Source organism: Ovis aries, chromosome 17, assembly GCF_016772045.2.
Source record: "Ovis aries strain OAR_USU_Benz2616 breed Rambouillet chromosome 17, ARS-UI_Ramb_v3.0, whole genome shotgun sequence".
NCBI lineage: Eukaryota > Metazoa > Chordata > Mammalia > Artiodactyla > Bovidae > Ovis > Ovis aries.
In genome coordinates, this window is record NC_056070.1 from 11995324 (window position 1) to 12016628 (window position 21305).

Sequence of the window (21305 nt, forward strand, 5' to 3'; positions counted from 1 at the left end):
TTTGGTCCTATTCATTTCTTCACACCATCCATGTATACATACGCACACATATCACTTAAACCTTCTTCTAATCTGTTTTAACTAGAAGATAACCGAATGAACAGACTGCTTGAAATAAAGACACATGAGAAGTACCACAACTAAGTTAACACAATAAGAAGAAATCCAGGAAACTGAACGAACAGCATCTCCTCCTGCCGCTACCATTATCCAGAGAAAGATCATGAACGCTTGAACCAGAGGATCAGCAGGAGTGTGGGAGAGAATCCACAGGCCATGCAACTGATTGCATTTGAGGGAACAAGGAGAAGGACAGAGTGCAAGAAAAGATCCAGGTGTTGTTTTTTTGTAGAAGAAAAACTGCTTCGGAAAGGAGAAAATGCTGGCTTAATTGACTTGTTTGCCACACAGATTGTTAAATACCGTCAAGGGAGTCTTTTCAGGAAGGGTGGTTGATCCCTCGAAATTATTAAAGATACACCCATAGTTTAAAGACTCCTTAAATAAATGCTCTGTTTGTAAGAATTATACTCTTAAATATATATTACTGGCACACACAAAATAAAACCATTATTGAAAGTATCCTTCCCTGGCCTCTTCTTATGGAAAGAGATTGATTTTTTTTTTTTTTTGAAGCCAAGAAGAAAATATTTGTTTCATCCCACAATTATTTCCCATTGTAGAATTAAATGGAATTAAAAGTAATGGAAGAAATCACAAATAATGATTGAAACATTAAACAAGACATAGGTAGTATACTTTCAGTTGAAATTGACAGCATATACAATTACTTACTTGACTGAGACAGAAAGAAGTTGTATTGTTTCATGAAACTGGAGTCTGGAATTGCCAAGCATTGACATGATCCAGTGAGCCCAGCTCCTTTTCTTTGTGATTAGTATATCCTCATCCACCTATGTTGGCTTCATCCTTCAATGAATTCCTCTGGTGTTGGGAAGATGAATATAGTAGGTCAAGGTTTCATATCTGCAAACCCTCTTATCTTTAACCCCCAGAAAGCAAAGGCTATGTGCTACCATTATATCAGAAAACATAACCGAGGAGAAGCAGGAGCGAGGGAAAATGAGAGTGAAGCAGCAACGGAAGAAGCATCAATTATCAAGCTGACTTTTGCTTGGTATCAAGCATCACTGATTGCTTGACTTTTTCATACCCTTGACCCACCAAGAGGTTACAGACACATTTATATCTCAGGATTGGCCTTCCAGACAGAAGGAAAGAGCATTTATCTGCCGCTTCTCTCAAGGGTCAAAGGATTACCCAACATAGGGGAAATTCCCCTAAACTTCCAGGCTGTGCACATGTGTTACTGAGCAAGTCCCACGCCATCTCACGCTTCCACATCCACAGGAAGACCGAGTTCTGTGTGGATCTGTGTATTCCTTTTGGATGGACAGGAACTCCTGCCCACTCTCAGCAGGTGCTCTGTGAGGTCCTCTGCATCTGAAGAGGTGTTCCTGACGCATCCCTGGAGAGAGGAGTGCTCCCCCTCCACCTGCTCCCCGACCATATTATCTTCCTCCAGGATAGCCATTGTTAAGTTTCTCATGTTGTCTACCAGAAAAATATTTGTGACAATACCAGAATAATATCTGTGTGTACACACATGTGCGTACATGTGGACTTTCAAAAATTCACACAAATGGTAATATATAAAAATAGGAGCCTTGCTTTTTTTCCCCTTAACTTAATCCGATCTTCCTATGTTCTGTTAAACATCTGCCTAAGAATCCATTGACCAGGTATATCATAATGGCTTTAAGTAATTCTCCCTGAATGAATATGTAAAGTTGTTTTTAGTTATTTACTGTTATGATAACTGATCATGAATTAGTATGCATTTATCTTGGTTGGTTAGTTTGTGGGTTTTGGAGCATATTATTATCAACAATTCCTAGAAGTAGAATTGCTAGGCCAAAAAGTGTTTATATATATATATATTTTCTCTTTATTATTATTTTTTTTACTTTACAATACTGTATTGGTTTTGCCATACATTGGCATGAATCCACCACACGTGTACATGAGTTCCCAACCCTGAACCCCCCTCCCACTACCCTCCCCATATCATCTCTCTAGGTCATCCCAGTGCACCAGCCCCAAGCATCCTGTATCCTGTATCGAACCTAGACTGGCAATTCGTTTTTTACATGATAGTATACATGTTTCACATGTAGGTGGCAATCCGTTTCTTACGTGATAGTATACATGTTTCACTTAAAAGGTTCTATCATTTACCTTCCTTTCAACAGTGTGAGGGAGTTCACCACATGCTCACCAATAGTGGATGTTACCAACTTGTAAGTTTGTTAAGAGAAAGTATCTTGTTTAGATGTGTATTTATCCATTCCTGTGGTCATGTATGGATGTGAGAGTTGGACTGTGAAGAAGGCTGAGCACCGAAGAATTGATGCTTTTGAACTGTGGTGTTGGAGAAGACTCTTGAGAGTCCCTTGGACTGCAAGGAGATCCAACCAGTCCATTCCGAAGGAGATCAGTCCTGGGATTTCTTTGGGAGGAATGATGCTAAAGCTGAAGCTCCAGTACTTTGGCCACCTCATGCGAAGAGTTGACTCATTGGAAAAGACTCTGATGCTGGGAGGGATTGGAGGCAGGAGGAGAACGGGGCGACAGAGGATGAGATGGCTGGATGGCATCACAGACTCGATGGACGTGAGTCTGAGTGACCTCCGGGAGTTGGTGATGGACAGGAAGGCCTGGCGTGCTGTGATTCATGGGGTCGCCAAGAGTCGGAGAACAACTGAGCAACTGAACTGAACTGACTATCCGTTCTTTATTATGGCATTGCTTATTTGTTGTTAATTATAAGTGATGTTGAGCCATTTTTAAAGTGTTCATTAACTTTTGCCTAACCTTTTCCTTTTTAACCCAATATTCTGATTTTATATTCCTATAAAATTCTATATGTAAAATTAACCTTAAATCACTATATACATCCATATATGCATATCTATCTGTATTTTATGTGCTTTAAAAAACCTGAGAGTTTATTATTAGTTTATTATTTATTTCAATCATTAGCTTTTTTACCATGAGTTTCTCTCAAGGAATCATGCTAGGCATCAAAAGATACAAAAATGTTCATATCTTTTTTTTTTTTTTTTACCAATTTAGCCATTAATCATTTGTGTTGATTTGTAAGCTATTTATATAATAATAATGTGTGGTAAACCCTTTTGTTCATTTATCTTTTAACTGTATTTTTTCATACAAATTTGTTGTGTAGTATGCAATTAGATTTCACAGTCTCTTCCTTTATAGCTTCTGGGAATTTTATTTTATTACTCAGTGTGCTTAGGCTGCTTTTAACAAAATGCTGAAGACTGGGTGGCTTAAACAACAGAAATGTGTTCTCACAATGGATAGGAAGTTAAAAATCAGGGTGTTGACTGATTCACTTCCTCGAGAAGAATCTGCTTCCTGCCTGTGTATGGCCTCCTCCTCACGGTGCCCACACAAGGTGGAGAGAGACGTATAGCAATCTCTGCTGTCTCTGCCTTTGTGGCAAGGCACCAGCACTATTAAGACCATATATGAGCTCATTTAACCTTAATTACATCCTAAAGTCCCTATCACCAAATGCTGTGCCAGTGGGAATTAGGGACGCAACGTATCACCTTGGGGTGGGGGAGAGCACAGTTCAGTCATAGCAACTGCCAAATGGAGTACTGCATTCTGTGTTCATCCACCAAGTGGCAGTTTTGAAACATGTGAGATCTTTGGGGTCTTAAGTCACTGATATTGTTTGACTTAGTATACAACTTTTTTGAGAGCAAGAATATAATTTCATTCTAGTACCCCCAACACTCATCTCAAAGGCCTCTTCTGTCCTATTCTGAGTGGGCCAACTATAAATTTGATGTTCGTCCTCAGAGATCACCTGTACAGTAGCTTCAATGTGTATCTGTGGAAAATGAGACCCAGACAGACTGAGGTGACTTCCCCCAAGTTTCAGAGTTAATCAGCACCAGAACTTAGACTGGGATTCTGATCTCTCTGACTTTCAGTCTAATGTTGACTCTTCAATAGTGAATAAATACATATGAGTACTTAGAGCATGCCTGGCACCTAATAAGTACTGCCTAAGTCCAATGGCACCCCACTCCAGCACTCTTGCCTGGGAAATCCCGTGGACGGAGGAGCCTGGTAGGCTGCACTCCATGGGGTCGCTGAGGGTCAGACACGACTGAGCAACTTCACTTTCACTTTTCACTTTCATGCATTGGAGAAGGAAATGGCAACCCACTCCAGTGTTCTTGCCTGGAGAATCCCAGGGACGGGGGAGCCTGGTGGGCTGCCGTCTTGGGGTCGCTCAGAGTCGGGCATGACTGACGCGACTTAGCGGCAGCAGCACTAAGTATTCACTATTATTGTTATTCTGCTGTTGTCTTCAGTATGATCATCATTATTCACAGAGAGCAGATGCTGAAAGCAGACTGAGACTGAATCTTAGTGAAATTAGCTGTCAGTTAGTCCTGAGCCTCATGTGTTTCAGCTTTAATAGAGAACAACAGTAGAAGCTATCTTATGGGGAGTTGAAAGAAAGTTTTGTTTTTTAATATGCAGAGCACTTGAAGCAGTACCTGGATCAAAATGATAAGTATGTATTATATAAAATAGTATTATTATAGAATCAAATAGTCTCCTAGAATCAGCTTGAACCAACTTGCCAATCTTGTCTAAATTGCTTCCCTCTACCTTCTAAAGTCCTGATGGTAAGCATATGCTACAATGGTCACTAATACAGTACAAATACTTAACTTGTGTAACGAGAGAGTGGAGCACAAACTAGATAAGGAGACAAACTGCACATTGAATTGTTTTCGAGGCCTGTTTGCAAAAAGAAATTAGAGCCATGCAAAGAGGAGGTGATACCAAGAAGAACTGAGAAGATATCAAGGAAAGTCTCGTTGATATTGATTAGATTTAATCCTCCTCTTTCCCTCCTCTCCATATTGATATAATTCTGTCCTGAGGTATCTTGGCTTATAATAGGGAAGAGTTTCACAAGCCCTAGCTTTCTATTTTTCTCATGTGTGAAAAGGCAAATGTTATGAAAAGGAAGGTCAGGACTTAAAGTATCATTCTTATAAGAAATTTGAAATAAATGATATAATTTTTTTAAAACATCTGGAATGTGTTTACTCTCTAGGTTTTGAAAAGTTTTTCTGAAAGAAAATTTACTGTGTATTAAAAAAGAATCATTCCATACTTAGCATTGCTGAGTTCTGTAGAGCACATCTTTTGTGGTTGCTTTTTATATAGTAGCCTCATTATTTGATTTTCAAAATGCCACATTGATTCCTAAAATATTGGGCTCCCTGCCATTCATGTTTAATTGAAGAGCAAAATTCCAATTCCAATTTTAAAATATTGAAATCTCCCCATCTACTGTGATCCATTCCATGATTTCAGTAAATCTGCTTACTATGTGTCAGCACTCTACTCATCACCAAGGAGACAAAAATGAAGAGTCCCAGTGCTCCCCCTGCACCCCAGCTTTGGGAGTTTATAGCCTGTGGGTGTAACAGTCATGAGAAAAAGTACTGGATTGGTTGAAAACTTCTTTTGAGTTTTTCATAGGATCTTATAGTGAAAAAGTTGGCTTAAAGCTCAACATTCAGAAAACGAAGATCATGGCATCTGGTCCCATCACTTCATGGGAAATAGATGGGAAACAGTAGAAACAGTGTCAGACTTTTTTGGGGGGCTCCAAAATCACTGCAGATGGTGACTGCAGCCATGAAATTAAAAGACGCTTACTCCTTGGAAGAAAAATTATGACCAACCTAGATAGCATATTCAAAAGCAGAGACATTACTTTACCGACTAAGGTCCGTCTAGTCAAGGCTATGGTCTTTCCTGTGGTCACGTATGGATGTGAGAGTTGGACTGTGAAGAAGGCTGAGCGCTGAAGAATTGATGTTTTTGAACTGTGGTGTTGGAGAAGACTCCTGAGAGTCCCTTGGACTGCAAGGAGATCCAACCAGTCCATTCTGAAGGAGATCAACCCTGGGATTTCTTTGGAAGGAATGATGCTAAAGCTGAAGCTCCAGTACTTTGGCCACCTCATGCAAAGAATTGACTCATTGGAAAAGACTCTGATGCTGGGAGAGATTGGGGGCAGGAGGAGAAGCGGACGACCAAGGATGAGATGGCTGGATGGCATCACGGACTCGATGGATGTGAGTCTGAGTGAACTCCGGGAGTTGGTGATGGACAGGGAGGCCTGGCATGCTGCTATTCATGGGGTCGCGGAGAGTCGGACACGACTGAGCGACTGAACTGAACTGAACTGAACTGAACTTATAGGAAAACCCAAGCAAACTTTTTGACATCCCAATAATTACAGCATGACATGAGTACTGTAATAGTGTAAATCTTTAGTGATAGCACAGAAGAAGAAATGATTGATCAGAAATAGACCATTTCACACACAGTTCTTGAGCTCATTTAGTCCTTCTCCAGAAAATAAATGATTACCAAAATGTCTGCATAACCAAAACTTTTATCCATTCATAAATGTCATTTTATCTGATTGCTGTAGTTATACAGTGTTTGTAATCCCCATATCATAACCATAGAACCCAAACAACTTAGTTGTGTGTTTTTGTTTTTGTTTACAAAAGGTTGATTTTTTTTCTTTTTTCTTGTGATTATGATTATGATATGGAGATTCCAAACATTGTATAACTCCAGCAATCAGATACAGCAATCAGATGCTTCACCTTCAGCATCAGTCCTTGCAATGAATATGCAGGACTGATTTCCTTAACGATTTCCTGGTTTGATCTCCTTGCAGTCCAAGGGAGTCTCCAGAGTCTTCTCCAACACCATAGTTCAAAAGCATCAATTCTTCAGTGCTCAGCTTTCTATGATCCAACTCTCACATCTACACATGACTACAGGAAAAACCATCGCTTTGACTAAACAGACCTTAGTTGGCAAAGTTGTTTCTCTGCTTTTTAATATGCTGTCTAGGTTGGTCATAGCTTTTCTTTCAAAAAGCAAACATCTTTTAATTTCATGGCTGCAGTCACCATCTAGAGTGATTTGGGAGCCCCAAAGAATAAAGTCTGTCACTGTTTCCATTGTTTCCCCATGTATTTGCCAAGAAGTGATGGGACCAAATGCCATGATCTTAGTTTTTTGAATGTTTAATTTTAAACCAATTTCTTCACTCTCTTCTTTAACTTTCATCAGTAGGCTTTTTAGTTCCTCTTTGCTTTCTGCCATAGGGTTGGTGTCATCTGTATATCCGGAGAAGGCAATGGCAACCCACTCTAGTACTCTTGCCTGGAAAATCCCATGGATGGAGGAGCCTGGTAGGCTGCAGTCCATGGGGTCTCGAAGAGTCAGACACGGCTGAGCGACTTCATTTTCACTTTTCACTTTCATGCATTGGAGAAAGAAATAGCAACCCACTCCAGTGTTTTTGCCTGGAGAATCCCAGGGACGGGGGAGCCTGGTGGGCTGCCATCTATGGGGTCGCACAGAGTTGGACACGACTGAAGCCACTTAGCAGCAGCAGCAGCAGCAGCAGCAGTATCTGTATATCTGAGGTTATTGATGTTTCTCCTGGCAATCTTGATTCCAACATGTGCTTCATCCAGCCCAGCATTTTGCATGATGTACTCTTCATATAAGTTAAATAAGGGTGACACTATACAGCCTTGACGTACTCCTTTTCCAACTTGTAAACAGTCCATTGTTCCATGTCCGGTTCTAACTGTTGCTTCTTGACCTGTATACAGACTTCTCATGAGGCAGGTAAGGTGATGTGGTATTCCCATCTCTTTTAGAATTTTCCAGTTTATGGAGATATACACTGTCAAAGGCTTTGGCGTAGTTGATAAAGTAGAAATAAATGTTTCTCTAGAACTCCCTTGCTTTTTCTATGATCCAACTGATGTTGGTCATTTTATCTCTGGTTCCTCTGCCTTTTCTAAATCCAGCGTGAACACCTGGAATTTCTCGGTTCACAAACTGCTGAAGCCTGGCTTGCAGAATTTTGAGCCTTACTTTGCTAGCATGTGAGATAAGTGCAATTGTGCAATAGTTTGAACATTCTTTGGCATTGCCTTTCTTAGAGATTGGAATGAAAACTGACCTTTTCCAGTCCTGTAGCCACTGCTGAGTTTTCCAAATTTGCTGGCATATTGAGTGCAGCACTTTCACAGCATCATCTTTTAGAATTTGAAATAGCTCAGCTGGAATTCCATTACCTGCACTAGCTTTGTTCATAGTGACGCTTCCTAAGGCTTACTTGTTTTTGGACTCCAGGATGTCTGGATCTAGGTGAGTGATCACACCTTCATGGTTATCTGGGTCCTTACAATTTTTTTTTAAATAGTTCTTCTGTGTGTTCTTGCCACCTCTTCTTAATAACTTCTGCTTCTGTTAGGTCCATACTCTTTCTGTCCTTTATTGTGCTCATGTTTGCATGAAATGTTCCCTTGGCATCTCTAATTTTCTTGAAGGGATCTCTAGTCTTTCCCATTCTATTGTTTTCCTCTATTTCTTTGCATTGATCACTGCAGAAGGCTTTCTTCTCTCTCCTTGCTGTTCTTTGGAGCTCTGCATTCAATGCATGTATCCTTCCTTTTCTCCTTTGCCTTTTGTGTCTCTTCTTTTCTCAGCTATTTGTAAGCGCTCCTCAGACAACCATTTTGCTTTTTTGCATTTCTTTTCCTTGGGGGTGATGTTGATCACTGCCTCCTATAGAATGTCCGGAACCTCCATCCATAGTTGTTCAGGTACTCTGTTTATCAGATCTATCCCTTGAATCTGTTTGTCACTTCCACTGTATAATCGTAAGAGATTTAAGTCATACCCTAATGGTCTAGTGGTTTCCCTATTTTCTTCATAAGTCTGAATTTTGCAATAAGGAGCTCATGACCTGAGCCACAGTCAGCTCCTGGTCTTGTTTTTGCTGACTGTATAGAGCTTTTCCATCTTTGGCTGCAAAGAATGTAATCAGTCTGATTTTGGTGTTGACATATTGTGATGTCCATGTATAGAGTCATCTCTTGTGGTGTTGGAAGAGGGTGTTTTGTATGACCAGTGCATTCTCTTGGCAAAACTCTGTTAGCATTTTCCCTACTTCGTTTTGTACACCAAGGCCAAACTTGCCTGTTACTTCAGGTATCTTTTGAGTTCCTACTTTTGCATTCCAGTTCCCTATGATGAAAAGGACATCTTTTTTTTTGGTGTTAGTTCTAGAAGGTCTTGTAGTTCCTCACCGAACCATTCAACTTCAGCTTCTTCAGCATTAGTGGTTGGCGCATAGACTTGGATAACTATCATATGAATGGTTTGCCTTGGAAATGAACAGAGATCATTCTGATACCATACATACTTCTTAAAGAGATATTGAATACCTTGTTTCACAGATTTTAGACTCTAGGGCTAAATAGTCTTCTTATAACAGGTGGAGAACAGGCATAAAAAAGGGATAAATGCTGTCTAGATGACTGATAATATGGTTGTCTGTCTCAGGGGCTACCTTCTGAAAAGGGCCATCCAAGGGCAGTTTTAAAAACAATTGCCTATGGCTGTCTTGGGCTGAATGTGTGAGAGAAACAGCACTCACTCCTCTGGGGGAAGGGAAAAGAAGGTTCACCATCCCAGAAGACTTACGGCTTCTCTTTGTCTGATGAAACAGTGGCATTGACAGAGTACAGAGTGGATGATAGCAAATCTCGCTTGTCTCCAGTGAAGATTTTTCTTTAGCAGAGTGGAGGGATTCAAATTGTGAAGTCTATTTGGGATGAGTTATCTGTGATCTCTCCCTGTCCCTGGAGAGAAGGAGAATGACTAATTGAAGCATCCCGTAACAGTAATTGAGACAGATTGAAAGGGGAAATGAGTGATTAACATTGAGCCTTCTCTTGATGCTGTGCATGGTAACGTTAGAGGTTTCTGGGAGAGGCAAGTATCTCAGGAGCTCATTTTCACAAAAGTCCACATAGCTCCTATAATTCAATTTCAGAGAAATATGTTTCCGCCCCAACTTAAGTTTCAGATACTTGTTGCTCTGTTTTACATCATGTCATTAGCAAAAGCCCATTACTGATGGCTGAAAACCAGAGACAGATTTGCTCAGAAGCTAATGAAGCTTAAACTTTTTAGCCCCTCTCCCTGGAAATAATTTTGCATTCCTTTCTTAAAGAAGAGCCCCCAGATTGTATCAGCTTTGGATCCCACAAAAACTGTATCTGTTCTTGCTGGTAAAATTCCAGTTGAATGAGTGATCTGGCATGAATTGAAAAGTTTGCCAAAATGAAGGTCAGCATTTCTTCACTCCTTAGGGATTCTGGAGGTGTTCACATTTCATAAAAAGACCTAAATATATTTACTCTAAATTATCGAGTTTTTGAAGTTATGGGAATGTCCATGAATGACATCCTAACTAATTAGATGTTTCTGTGAGTATACTGATTACTTTATTCCCTAAAAACAGTGTTAGTAATATTAAAAAAGGAAAAGTAGGGAAAAAAAATCCTATGATGTGTTTATATAGAGATACCATTTTTAATATATTTCTGTGCACTGATACAGTAATTCTAAATACAGATCAAATGGGTTAATTTTTAAAAGAGTCTCAGATTTTCCTGTATTCTGAATTGTGAGGCAGTTTATCCCTCTACTTTTAGCAGTATCTAATCTAGTGCCTTGTATACAGTAGGTGGTCAAAGAGCACTTGTTGAATTGAAACTAGGTATACATTGTGAAAAAGAAGTGTTGGCAGAATCTGGCTGATTTCAAAACATAAAACACTTAACCTAAGTGTAGTGGTATGCCCATTGAGGGCAAGTAACTTTTATAGAGCAAAACTCTGCTTCTCAGAGCACTGGCTTTGGGTTCCCTGCATCATACATCAAGCTTTGACTGGCTATCTGTTTTACATATGGTAACATATATGTTTCAATGCTATTCTCTCAAATACCTGGAAAGGTGAGGTGAGGAGGGAGGTGGGAGGGGGATTCAGGAGGGAAGGGACACATGTATGCCTATGGCCAATTCATGTTGATATATGTCAAAACCCATCATCATTATTACAGTCCAGTGCTGTAAAGTAATTATCTTCCAATTAAAATAAAGAAATTAGGGGGAAAAAAAAAAACCACCTCTCTACTTACCAAAAACTACATAATCATCCTTTGGCAAGTATAATTCACATGATATCACAGACTTGCTACTGCATTTTTATTTGATAAGTAAGTCCATGCCCATCCTAAAGGAGACCAGTCCTAGGTGTTCACTGGAAGGACTGATGCTAAAGCTGAAACTCCAGTACTTTGGCCACCTCATGCGAAGAGTTGACTCATTGGAAAAGACTCTGATGCTGGGAGGGATTGGGGGCAGGAGGAGAACGGGACGACAGAGGATGAGATAGCTGGATGGCATCATGGACTCAATGGACGTGAGTCTGAGTGAACTCCTGGAGTTGGTGATGGACAGGGAGGCCTGGCGTGCTGCGATTCATGGGGTCTCAAAGAGTCGGACACGACTGAGCGACTGAACTGAACTGAACTGAAGTCCATGGTTAACACTCAGACGTCCTATGTGACTCCTCTGAAAATTCACATATGCCCCAAGATAGGTGATCTGGGGATCTTTTTTTTTTTTCTTATTTTTTGTTATTGCTGTTGATTTTTTCTTGCTTTTGATAGGGATGTAAATTGACCTGGAGAAATTATCACTAATGGAGTACATTTAGGTTTAGACAGAGTTTTATTTGGCTTGTTATATATTTTTATTGCTGTTATTTAGTCACTAAGTTGTGTCCAACTTTTTGCTACCCCATGGACTGTAGCCTGCTGGGCTCCTCTGTCCATGGGATTTCCCAGGCAAGAATCCTGAAATGAGTTGCCATTTCCTTCCCTAGGGGGTCTTCCTGACCCTAGGATCAATCTTTCATCTCCTGGCTTGGCAGGCAGATTCTTTACTCCTGAGCCACCAGATATCTGAAACATATACTTTGGATAGTTTTCTTCTGTGGATATCAAATTTTGCTCCAACCCCTTTCTAAAACAGAGGAGCTTTGGTCTCTTTTGATTACTCATTCATATGCTTGTGTACATGCACATGGATAATTTTTTGACAAGCTGATATTTGTGTAGTTTGAATCACTGAATGATCTCTGAACTATGTAATTTGACAAGATCTGGGGCCATCCTTCAGTTTATCAGGGATTTTCTGTCTTTCCGCTTGGACTGGTATGAAGTGAAGGGATGACAGTCACTCAGTCATGTCCAGTTCTACGACTCCATCGACTGTAGCCCACCAAACTCCTGTGTCCATAGACTTCTCCAGGCGAGAATACTGGAATGGGTTGCCATTGCCTTCTCCAGGAGATCTTCCTGACCCAGGGATTGAACCTAGTTCTCCTGAATTGCAGGCAGATTCTTTACCATCTGAGCCACCAGAGATGCCTGGAGTGATATATCTGGTTCAATATTCAAACAGTGGGATGGTCTAGAAATACACAGTGAAAGATTATAGTCTCTGATGTCCATGTTCTTTGAAGAGAATTAACAATATAGAGAGAGTATAATGATTTAGAACAAAATATTTGCTAGTGTCAACATAGTCCGTTTAAAATTTTTCTTCTGCCTGAGAGGTTGTCAGCATTGGGGTTTCATCTCTGAAGATGCTTATTTCTCAATTTCTGATCCTCTTAGTTATCAGGCAATTTCAGGAAATTAAATGAGATTAAATATTTGTTTCATTTTAGACCAGCTGTCCTAGGTTTGAACATACGTGGTGTTGTGTTTTTTTTTCCTACCAGCAACACCAATTACAATAGTAAGATAACGAGTAACTGTTTTTGAAGGTCTTGTTCTTCCAAGACCTGTTTATACTGATGATCTTGCTGAGGTTTCTGATAAATCTGCATCAATAAATGATGTCATATTCATCGATCAAGTGTTCAAGCATAGAGCTGAAGCTGCAAACAACATATTACACGTGTTAAAGCAAAGATTGTCACTTTTGATAGGAATAAGGGTAAGTAATGTTGAGAACACTACAGCCCTTTATAACAAAGACTAATATGAACTGTTTTGAGCTGGTGGGCCAGCATATATCTGAACAAATATGTTCCTAATGGTTCTGTGAACTGGAAGACAGAATGAAAGTAATTTCGGTAGCATTCCTAAGTCTGCAATTCTGTTAGGCCAGTTCAGACTCTCTCCACAGGAAGCAGACATTGAGGTCAGAAGTTGGGTCAAAGCCTTTTAATTGTGAACCTCCACGATGCCTCTGGGCTCAGGTCAATAACCTGAGAGGCTCTGTTTGTGGGACTGGAAAGGGTATATTGTAGGGGCTCAGGTGGCCCACGAGGCTGTTCTAATACTCAATTGCGAGAAACAGATTATCTGCTTTGCAGATTATCTCATCTTCTATCATCAGGCTCCCCATTGGGCTTTCAGTTACCAAGGATGGGGCTCAAATGTGAAGTACAGGAAGTTGGGCAGAGTGGAGTCTGTGTGCAATCCCATTACAAAGCCAAATATAAATCAATCAACAGGCACTGCTTTGTTAAATGACTTCAGGCTTATTTGGTTTGGCCTTTTCTGTGTCTTAATCTATATTCTCTAGAGTTACCTAAGCCCCATTTATTTCATGCTTACCTCCTAGAAATCTTTAGAAAACAGACGTATCATGAAATCCATGCCAAATGGAATGACTCCAACCCCTTTCCTTTTTTCATGTTCTCTATAATGTAGGCAGAGCATTACAAAGTAATTTAATTTCTTCTGTGGAAATTCAGAAAGCCGTTCCCACCTAGGCAGTCCTTGGTGCCCTGGTAATCTTGCTTGATTGTGCCCTTCAAGGCAACTATGGTTCGCTTAAAAGAAAGAGTGGTCATTTCTGTGAGTCACAGTTTTCTGTGGATTAGGAAATCAGGGCTGGATTGTGAATTATGTTTGTATCAAAGACCAGAATATTATCATCATTCTCTCCTGTTTTTAGAAACAAAGAGAGAAAAAGACAGAGGGAGGGAGAGAGTCTGATATAAGTTATAATATTTTTTATGGCTATGGCACTAATGGTAGAGAATCTGCTTGCTAATGCAGATGTAAGAGACGCAGGTTTGACCCCTGGGTCTGCAAGAGGAAATGGCAACCCACTCTAGTAGTCTTGCTTGGAAAATCCCATGGACAAAGAAGCCTGGTGGAATATGGTCTGTGGGGTCACAAAGAGTCAGGCATGACTGCGTCTGAGCACAGTCTGAGCACAGCATGGCTAGACAGGTAGTATTCTTGATAAGTTTTTGTTAAGAAAGTATATTTTATGCCCTCCTTTGCCACAAGAAAGCATCCCCACATACTTACAAGCAAAATGGCAAACTCTTGGGACTTCCCTAGTAGTATACTGGTTAATACTTCATACTTCCACTGCAGAGGGCATGGGGCTTGATCCCTGGTCTGGAAACTAAGATCCTGCATGCTGTGGTGCAGCCAGAAAGAAAAAACTCTTCAGTCCTAATCTCTGTTTTCACCCCTTGATCATGCATCACTCCCAAAGCAGTGCTTCCAAAAGTAGTTTTCCCCCTAAAATGCATAGTCTTTCCTGTTTTCTACTAGTCCTGGTACAAATACTCGAAGAACAGAGCGCTGATTGGTACTAGTTAATAAAAACTTCTAGTTTCAGCAAAGCTTTCACATATCCTTTTCTTTTTATAACCAGTTTTGATGACTTGGCATGCTCACTTATGATACTGGCGTGTACATCAATGACTTGTGAATTTTGTGGGCAATTTATAACTCTTATTAGTCAACAGAGGTTCATTCTATACCTACTTTTTGCCAGGCACTATTCTAGGTCTTTGGTATAATAATAATAATAATTTAACAAAACAAGTTATTTCTGCCCTCGTAGAGTTTACAGCCTATAAAGAATAGACCGACAATAAAAAATAAATCAGTAAATTATGCAGTTGGTTAAAAGGAAGAGTTTAATAGGTTAAAGAAGTGAGAAATGTTGAGGCAGAGACGGGGAGGTTGTGATTGAAGTGGGGTGATCAAGTTGACCTCATTTAGGAACAGCAAAAATTGAGGGCTATCATGGGAGTTAGTTATGAACATTTGTAGTCAAGAAAATTCCAGGCAAAGGGAACAGCCAGTGTAAAGGCCAGGAGGTGAGAGCGTTCTTCCAGGTGTTCAGACACCCTGTTTTTATAAACTGAAACTAGAATGCTTTTCCTAAAATCAGCCTTTCGTTGTCAAGTACTTTTGTCTATCCTTTTGTTGTTGTTGAGTTGCTCAGTCGTGTCCGACTCATGGCAACCCAATGGACTGCAGCACACCAGGCTTCCCTGTCCTTCACTATCTCCTGGAGTTTGCTCAAACTCATGTCCGTTCATTTGGTGATGCCATCCAACTATCTCATCCTCTGTTGCCCCCTTCTCCTCCTACCTTCAACCTTTCCCAGCATCAGGGTCTTTTCCAATGAGTCAATTCTTTGCATCAGGTGGCCAAAGTATCAGAGGTTCAGCTTTAGCATCAGTTCTTCCAATGAATCTTCAAGATTAATTTCCTTTAGGATTGACTAGTTTGCTCTCCTTGCTGTCCAAGGGACTCTCAAGAGGCCTCTCCAAAAGTTTGAAAACATCAGTTCTTTGGTGCTCAGCCTTCTTTATGGTCCAACTCTCACATCCATACATGACTACTGGAAAAACCAGAGCTTTGACTATACAGAGTTTTGTTGACAAAGTGATGTTTTTGCTTTTTAATAGACTGTTTAGGTTCCCCATAGCTTTTCTTCCAAGGAGCAAGCATCTTTTAATTTCATGGCAGTCACCACCTGCATTGATCTTGGAGCCCAAGAAAATGAAGTCAGCCACCATTTCCATTGTTTCCCTGTCTATTTGCCATGAAGTGATGGGACTGGATGCCATGATCTTCGCTTTTTGAATGTTGAGTTTTAAGCCAGCTTTCTCATTCTCCTCTTTCACCTTCATCAAGAGGCTCTTTAGTTCATCTTTGATTTCTGCCATAAGGGTGGTGTCATCTGCATATCTGAGATTATTGATATTCCTCCCAAGGAATTGATTCCAGCTTGTGCTTCATCCAGCCTGGCATTTCACATGATGTACTCTGCATGTAAGTTAAATAAGCAGGGTGACAATATACAGACTTGATGTACTCCTTTCCCAATTTGGATCCAGTCCATTGTTCCATGTCTATCCTTATTGTTTGTTTTGAAATAATTTAACAAAATTAGAAGCAGGTGGTTTCCCTCAATGTATCTTTGTTTCTCAAAATGATAGTAAATTCTCTCCCAACATCCTTTTTAAGTGTCTTGCATCTTCTGAGAAGGAGAAGTCACGTGTGTGCGTGTATGCTCAGTTCCTTCAGTCATGTCCAACTCTTTGCGACCATAGCCTGCCAGGCTCCTCTGCCCATGGGATTCTCCAGGCATGAATACTGGAATGGGTAGCCATTTCCTTCTCCAGGGAATCTTCCTGACCAGGGGATCGAACCTGCATCTCCTGCATTGACAGGCAGGTTCTTTACCCCCTGTACCACCTGGGAAGCCCAAAATAATTTCACATGTTGAAAGAAATTTAGTTCCTTTAGGAATTTAAATGAGTATACTTGGAGTAGCTGTGTTATAATATGGAAGAGAAAACCATTTATTAAGCACCTCTTATGTGATAGACACTGTCCTAGGTCCTAAAAGGACCTGCATTATCTTGCATAATCTTTACTATGGTGAAGTAAGTGCTATTGATTCCATTTTGTATAGAATTAAAAGAGCTTTTAAATAATTCGGCCAAAGGCTCAAAATAGAAACTAGACAATCCAGATCTAAACCCGGGTCCAGTAGAATTTAAGGCCAATGAATAGTACCACTGTTGGCCCATTTTCCCAGGGAAATGTTAGCCATTCAGTCGTGTTGACTCTTTGGGACCCTAAGGTCCATAGCCCGCCAGGCTTCTCTGTCCATGGGATTCTCCAGACAAGACTACTGGAGTGGGAAGCCATTCCCTTCTCCAGGGGATCTTCTGGTGGGTTGAAGACCCAGGGATTGAACCCAGGTCTCCTGCATTGCAGGCGGATTCTTTGCCATCTGAACCTCCAGGGAAGCCCTTTCCTGGGGGAACCTCAAGGTAATTTTTGATTCACGTTTTTCCCTCACTTTTCACAGATATCCTGTTCATTCTAGCACCTGAGTTATCTGTCAAGTTTATTCACGTTTCTCCATCTCCATCACCAAGGCCCTTTTTCAGACATGTTCTCTCCAAGGCCCTGCTGGTCTCCAGGCTTCCAGTCTGAGCAGTAGTTCTCAACCCTGGCCATACAGTAAAGTAACTTGGGTGTTGTTGTTGTTGTTGTTGTTTTAATTGCTGCTGTGTGGCCCCCACTCCAGACCAATTAAATTAGAAATGTAGGGAGTTTAGACACTGATATGTTTTAAAAGCTCCTGGGTGATTCTAATATGTTTTCATGTTGATAACTACTATATTAGACTCTTTTACAATGTATATTTTACCACTAAAATCCCTGAGTAGCTCCTCCTTCCTTGCAGGATGAAATCTGAGCTTAATATGGCCATTCTTGACCCAGTCCCTGGGCTTACCCTGCCAGCCTTTGTATCTTGCCTTGCCCTTGAGGTTTATTTGTAAATTACATAAAATTACATTAAAATTATAATACCAGGAATGTGTTTTTGTATTTTGAATCAACATTTTGTTTAAAATGTTCTTCTTCTCGGACTTCCTGTCCAGTGACAATCAGCAAACCCTTACAGGGCACTAAGAAGCTATAAGTGACCTTAATAAAATAAATAATTATTTTGTGAAGCTAATAGGCCTCTCTGATATAGCTGATTGATATTCTTTCAGACAAATCCACTGAAAGAACACACAGACTCTGGCCAATCAGAATTTGAGTCTTCCTTGTAGTAGTGTTGAAACCAACATGAATTCCTTCGACTTCTCATTTCGTAATTTATACTCTTAAATGTATCTGAGAATAGAATAAATATCGGTGAAACAACTTAATTTGGCAGCATTGTGATATTTAATCTGAGGAAAGTTTATTTTCTTTTTTAATGATTGATGAAAAGTTAACTTGCCTGTCATTTCAAGCTCTTTTATGCCATCATCCTTGCAGAGTGCTTCAGTAACTAATTAACAAAGAAGTTATACTCTTATTAATGCCTTTTTTCAATTAATGAGAGTGTTTTCTGTAAGATTAAATTGGAGGCCAGCACTTTTATGAATCTCTTATTGTTAGATAAGCTAAATGTTATTTTATTCAACGGGCAATAGGAGTAAAACATATTGACCTGGCTTATGAGTACACTGCAATGAAGGTCTCCACATTTAGCTATTTATCAGAATCACCGGGGAAACTTTTTTAAAAAAGTACAGTTTCCTCAGTTCCACCTTAAATTTATTCAATAAGAATCTCTATGTTTAGACCTAAGAGTGTTTTTGTTTGTTCATTTTGCTTTTTGTTTTCTTAAAAATCAGATTCCCAAGAGACTCTGATGCACAGCCAGGTTTACAAACCACTGGACCAAAACATATTTAGGTAATGGGAGGAGACATAGAGTCACCTGATAAAAGTAACCTGTTCACGGATTTGTGATAAAATATCGCTTTTAGGGACACATACAGACTGAAAGTGAAGGGCTGGAAAAAGATATACCATGCAAACAGAGACCAAAAGAAAGCAGGAGTGGCAATACTCGTATCCAATAAAATAGACTTTAAAACAAAGGCTGTGAAAAGAGACAAAGAAGACCACTACATAATGATCAAAGGATCAATCTAAGAAGAAGATATAACAGTTATAAATATATATGCACCCAATATAGGAGCACCGCAATATGTAAGACAAATGCTAACAAGTATGAAAGGGGAAATCAACAATAACACAATAATAGTGGGATACTTTAATACCCCGCTCACACCTATGGACAGATCAACTAAACAGAAAATCAACAAAGAAACGCAAACTTTAAATGATACATTACACCAGTTAGACCTAATTGATATCTATAGGACATTTCACCCTAAAACAATGAATTTCACCTTTTTCTCAAGTGCTCATGGAACATTCTCCAGGATAGATCACATCCTGGGCCATAAATCTAAACTTGATAAATTCAAAAAAATCAAAATCATTCCAAGCATCTTTTCTGACCATAATGCATTAAGATTAGATCTCAATTACAGGAGAAAAACTATTAAAAATTCCAACATATGGAGGTTGAACAACACACTTCTGAATAACCAACAAATCACAGAAGAAATCAAAAAAGAAATCAAAATATGCATAGAAACTAATGAAAATGAAAACACAACAATAACCCAAAACCTGTGGGACACCATAAAAGCAGTGCTAAGAGGAAAGTTCATAGCAATACAGGCATACCTCAAGAAACAAGAAAAAAGTCAAATAAATAACCTAACTCTACACCTAAAGCAACTAGAAAAGGAAGAATTGGAGAACCCCAGAGTTAGTAGAAGGAAAGAAATCTTAAAAATTAGGGCAGAAATAAATGCAAAAGAAACAAAAGAGACCATAGCAAAAATCAACAAAGCCAAAAGCTGGTTCTTTGAAAGGATAAATAAAATTGACAAACCATTAGCCAGACTCATCAAGAAGCAAAGAGAGAAAAATCAAATCAACAAAATTAAAAATGAAAATGGAGAGATCACAACAGACAACACAGAAATACAAAGGATCATAAGAGACTACTATCAGCAGTTGTATGCCAATAAAATGGACAACGTGGAAGAAATGGACAAATTCTTAGAAAAGTACAATTTTCCAAAACTGAACCAGGAAGAAATAGAAAATCTTAACAGACCCATCACAAGCACGGAAATTGAAACTGTAATCAGAAATCTTCCAGCAAACAAAAGCCCAGGTCCAGACGGCTTCACAGCTGAATTCTACCAAAAATTTCGAGAAGAGCTAACACCTATCCTCCTCAAACTCTTCCAGAAATTGCAGAGGAAGGTAAACTTCCAAACTCATTCTATGAGGCCACCATCACCCTAATACCAAAACCTGACAAAGATACTACAAAAAAAGAAAACTACAGGCCAATATCACTGATGAACATAGATGCAAAAATCCTCAACAAAATTCTAGCAATCAGAATCCAACAACACATTAAAAAGATCATACACCATGACCAAGTGGGCTTTATCCCAGGGATGCAAGGATTCTTCGATATCTGCAAATCAATCAATGTAATTCACCACATTAACAAATTGAAAAATAAAAACCATATGATTATCTCAATAGATGCAGAGAAGGCCTTTGACAAAATCCAACATCCATTTATGATAAAAACTCTCCAGAAAGCAGGAATAGAAGGAACATACCTTAACATAATAAAAGCTATATATGACAAACCCACAGCAAACATTATCCTCAATGGTGAAAAATTGAAAGCATTTCCCCTAAAGTCAGGAACAAGACAAGGGTGCCCACTTTCACCGCTACTATTCAACATAGTTCTGGAAGTTTTGGCCACAGCAATCAGAGCAGAAAAAGAAATAAAAGGAATCCAAATTGGAAAAGAAGAAGTAAAACTTTCACTGTTTGCAGATGACATTATCCTCTACATAGAAAACCCTAAAGACTCCACTAGAAAATTACTAGAGCTAATCAATGAATATAGTAAAGTTGCAGGATATAAAATCAACACACAGAAATCCCTTGCATTCTTATACACTAATAATGAGAAAGTAGAAAAAGAAATTAAGGAAACAATTCCATTCACCATTGCAATGAAAAGAATAAAATACTTAGGAATATATCTACCTAAAGAAGCTAAAGACCTATATATAGAAAACTATAAAACACTGATGAAAGAAATCAAAGAGGACACTAATAGATGGAGAAATATACCATGTTCATGGATCAGAAGAATCAATATAGTGAAAGTGAGTATACTACCCAAAGCAATTTACAAATTCAGTGCAATCCCTATCAAGCTACCAGCCATATTTTTCACAGAACTAAAACAAATAATTTCAAGATTTGTATGGAAATACAAAAAACCTCGAATAGCCAAAGCAATCTTGAGAAAGAAGAATGGAACTGGAGGAATCAACTTGCCTGACTTCAGGCTCTACTACAAAGCCACAGTCATCAAGACAGTATGGTACTGGCACAAAGACAGACATATAGATCAATGGAACAAAATAGAAAGCCCAGAGATAAATCCACACACATATGGACACCTTATCTTTGACAAAGGAGGCAAGAATATACAATGGAGTA

General features: G+C 39.4%; 1 protein-coding gene across 14 annotated transcripts in view; it reads left to right on the plus strand.

Moving 5' to 3' along the window:
* Positions 1 to 21305, plus strand: part of SLC10A7 (solute carrier family 10 member 7) — a 307346-nt gene that overhangs the window by 149085 nt on the left and 136956 nt on the right. For 2 of the 14 annotated variants that reach the window (XM_015101501.4, XM_015101502.4), the window contains one exon: positions 86 to 19329. The exons of the other annotated variants lie outside the window; for them this stretch is intronic. In XM_015101501.4, the coding sequence (XP_014956987.1) occupies positions 86 to 100 (15 nt within the window). In that variant the 3' untranslated portion in view covers positions 101 to 19329. Of the gene's footprint in view, positions 1 to 85; positions 19330 to 21305 lie in introns of those variants that run through there. 14 annotated transcript variants of the gene reach the window in all.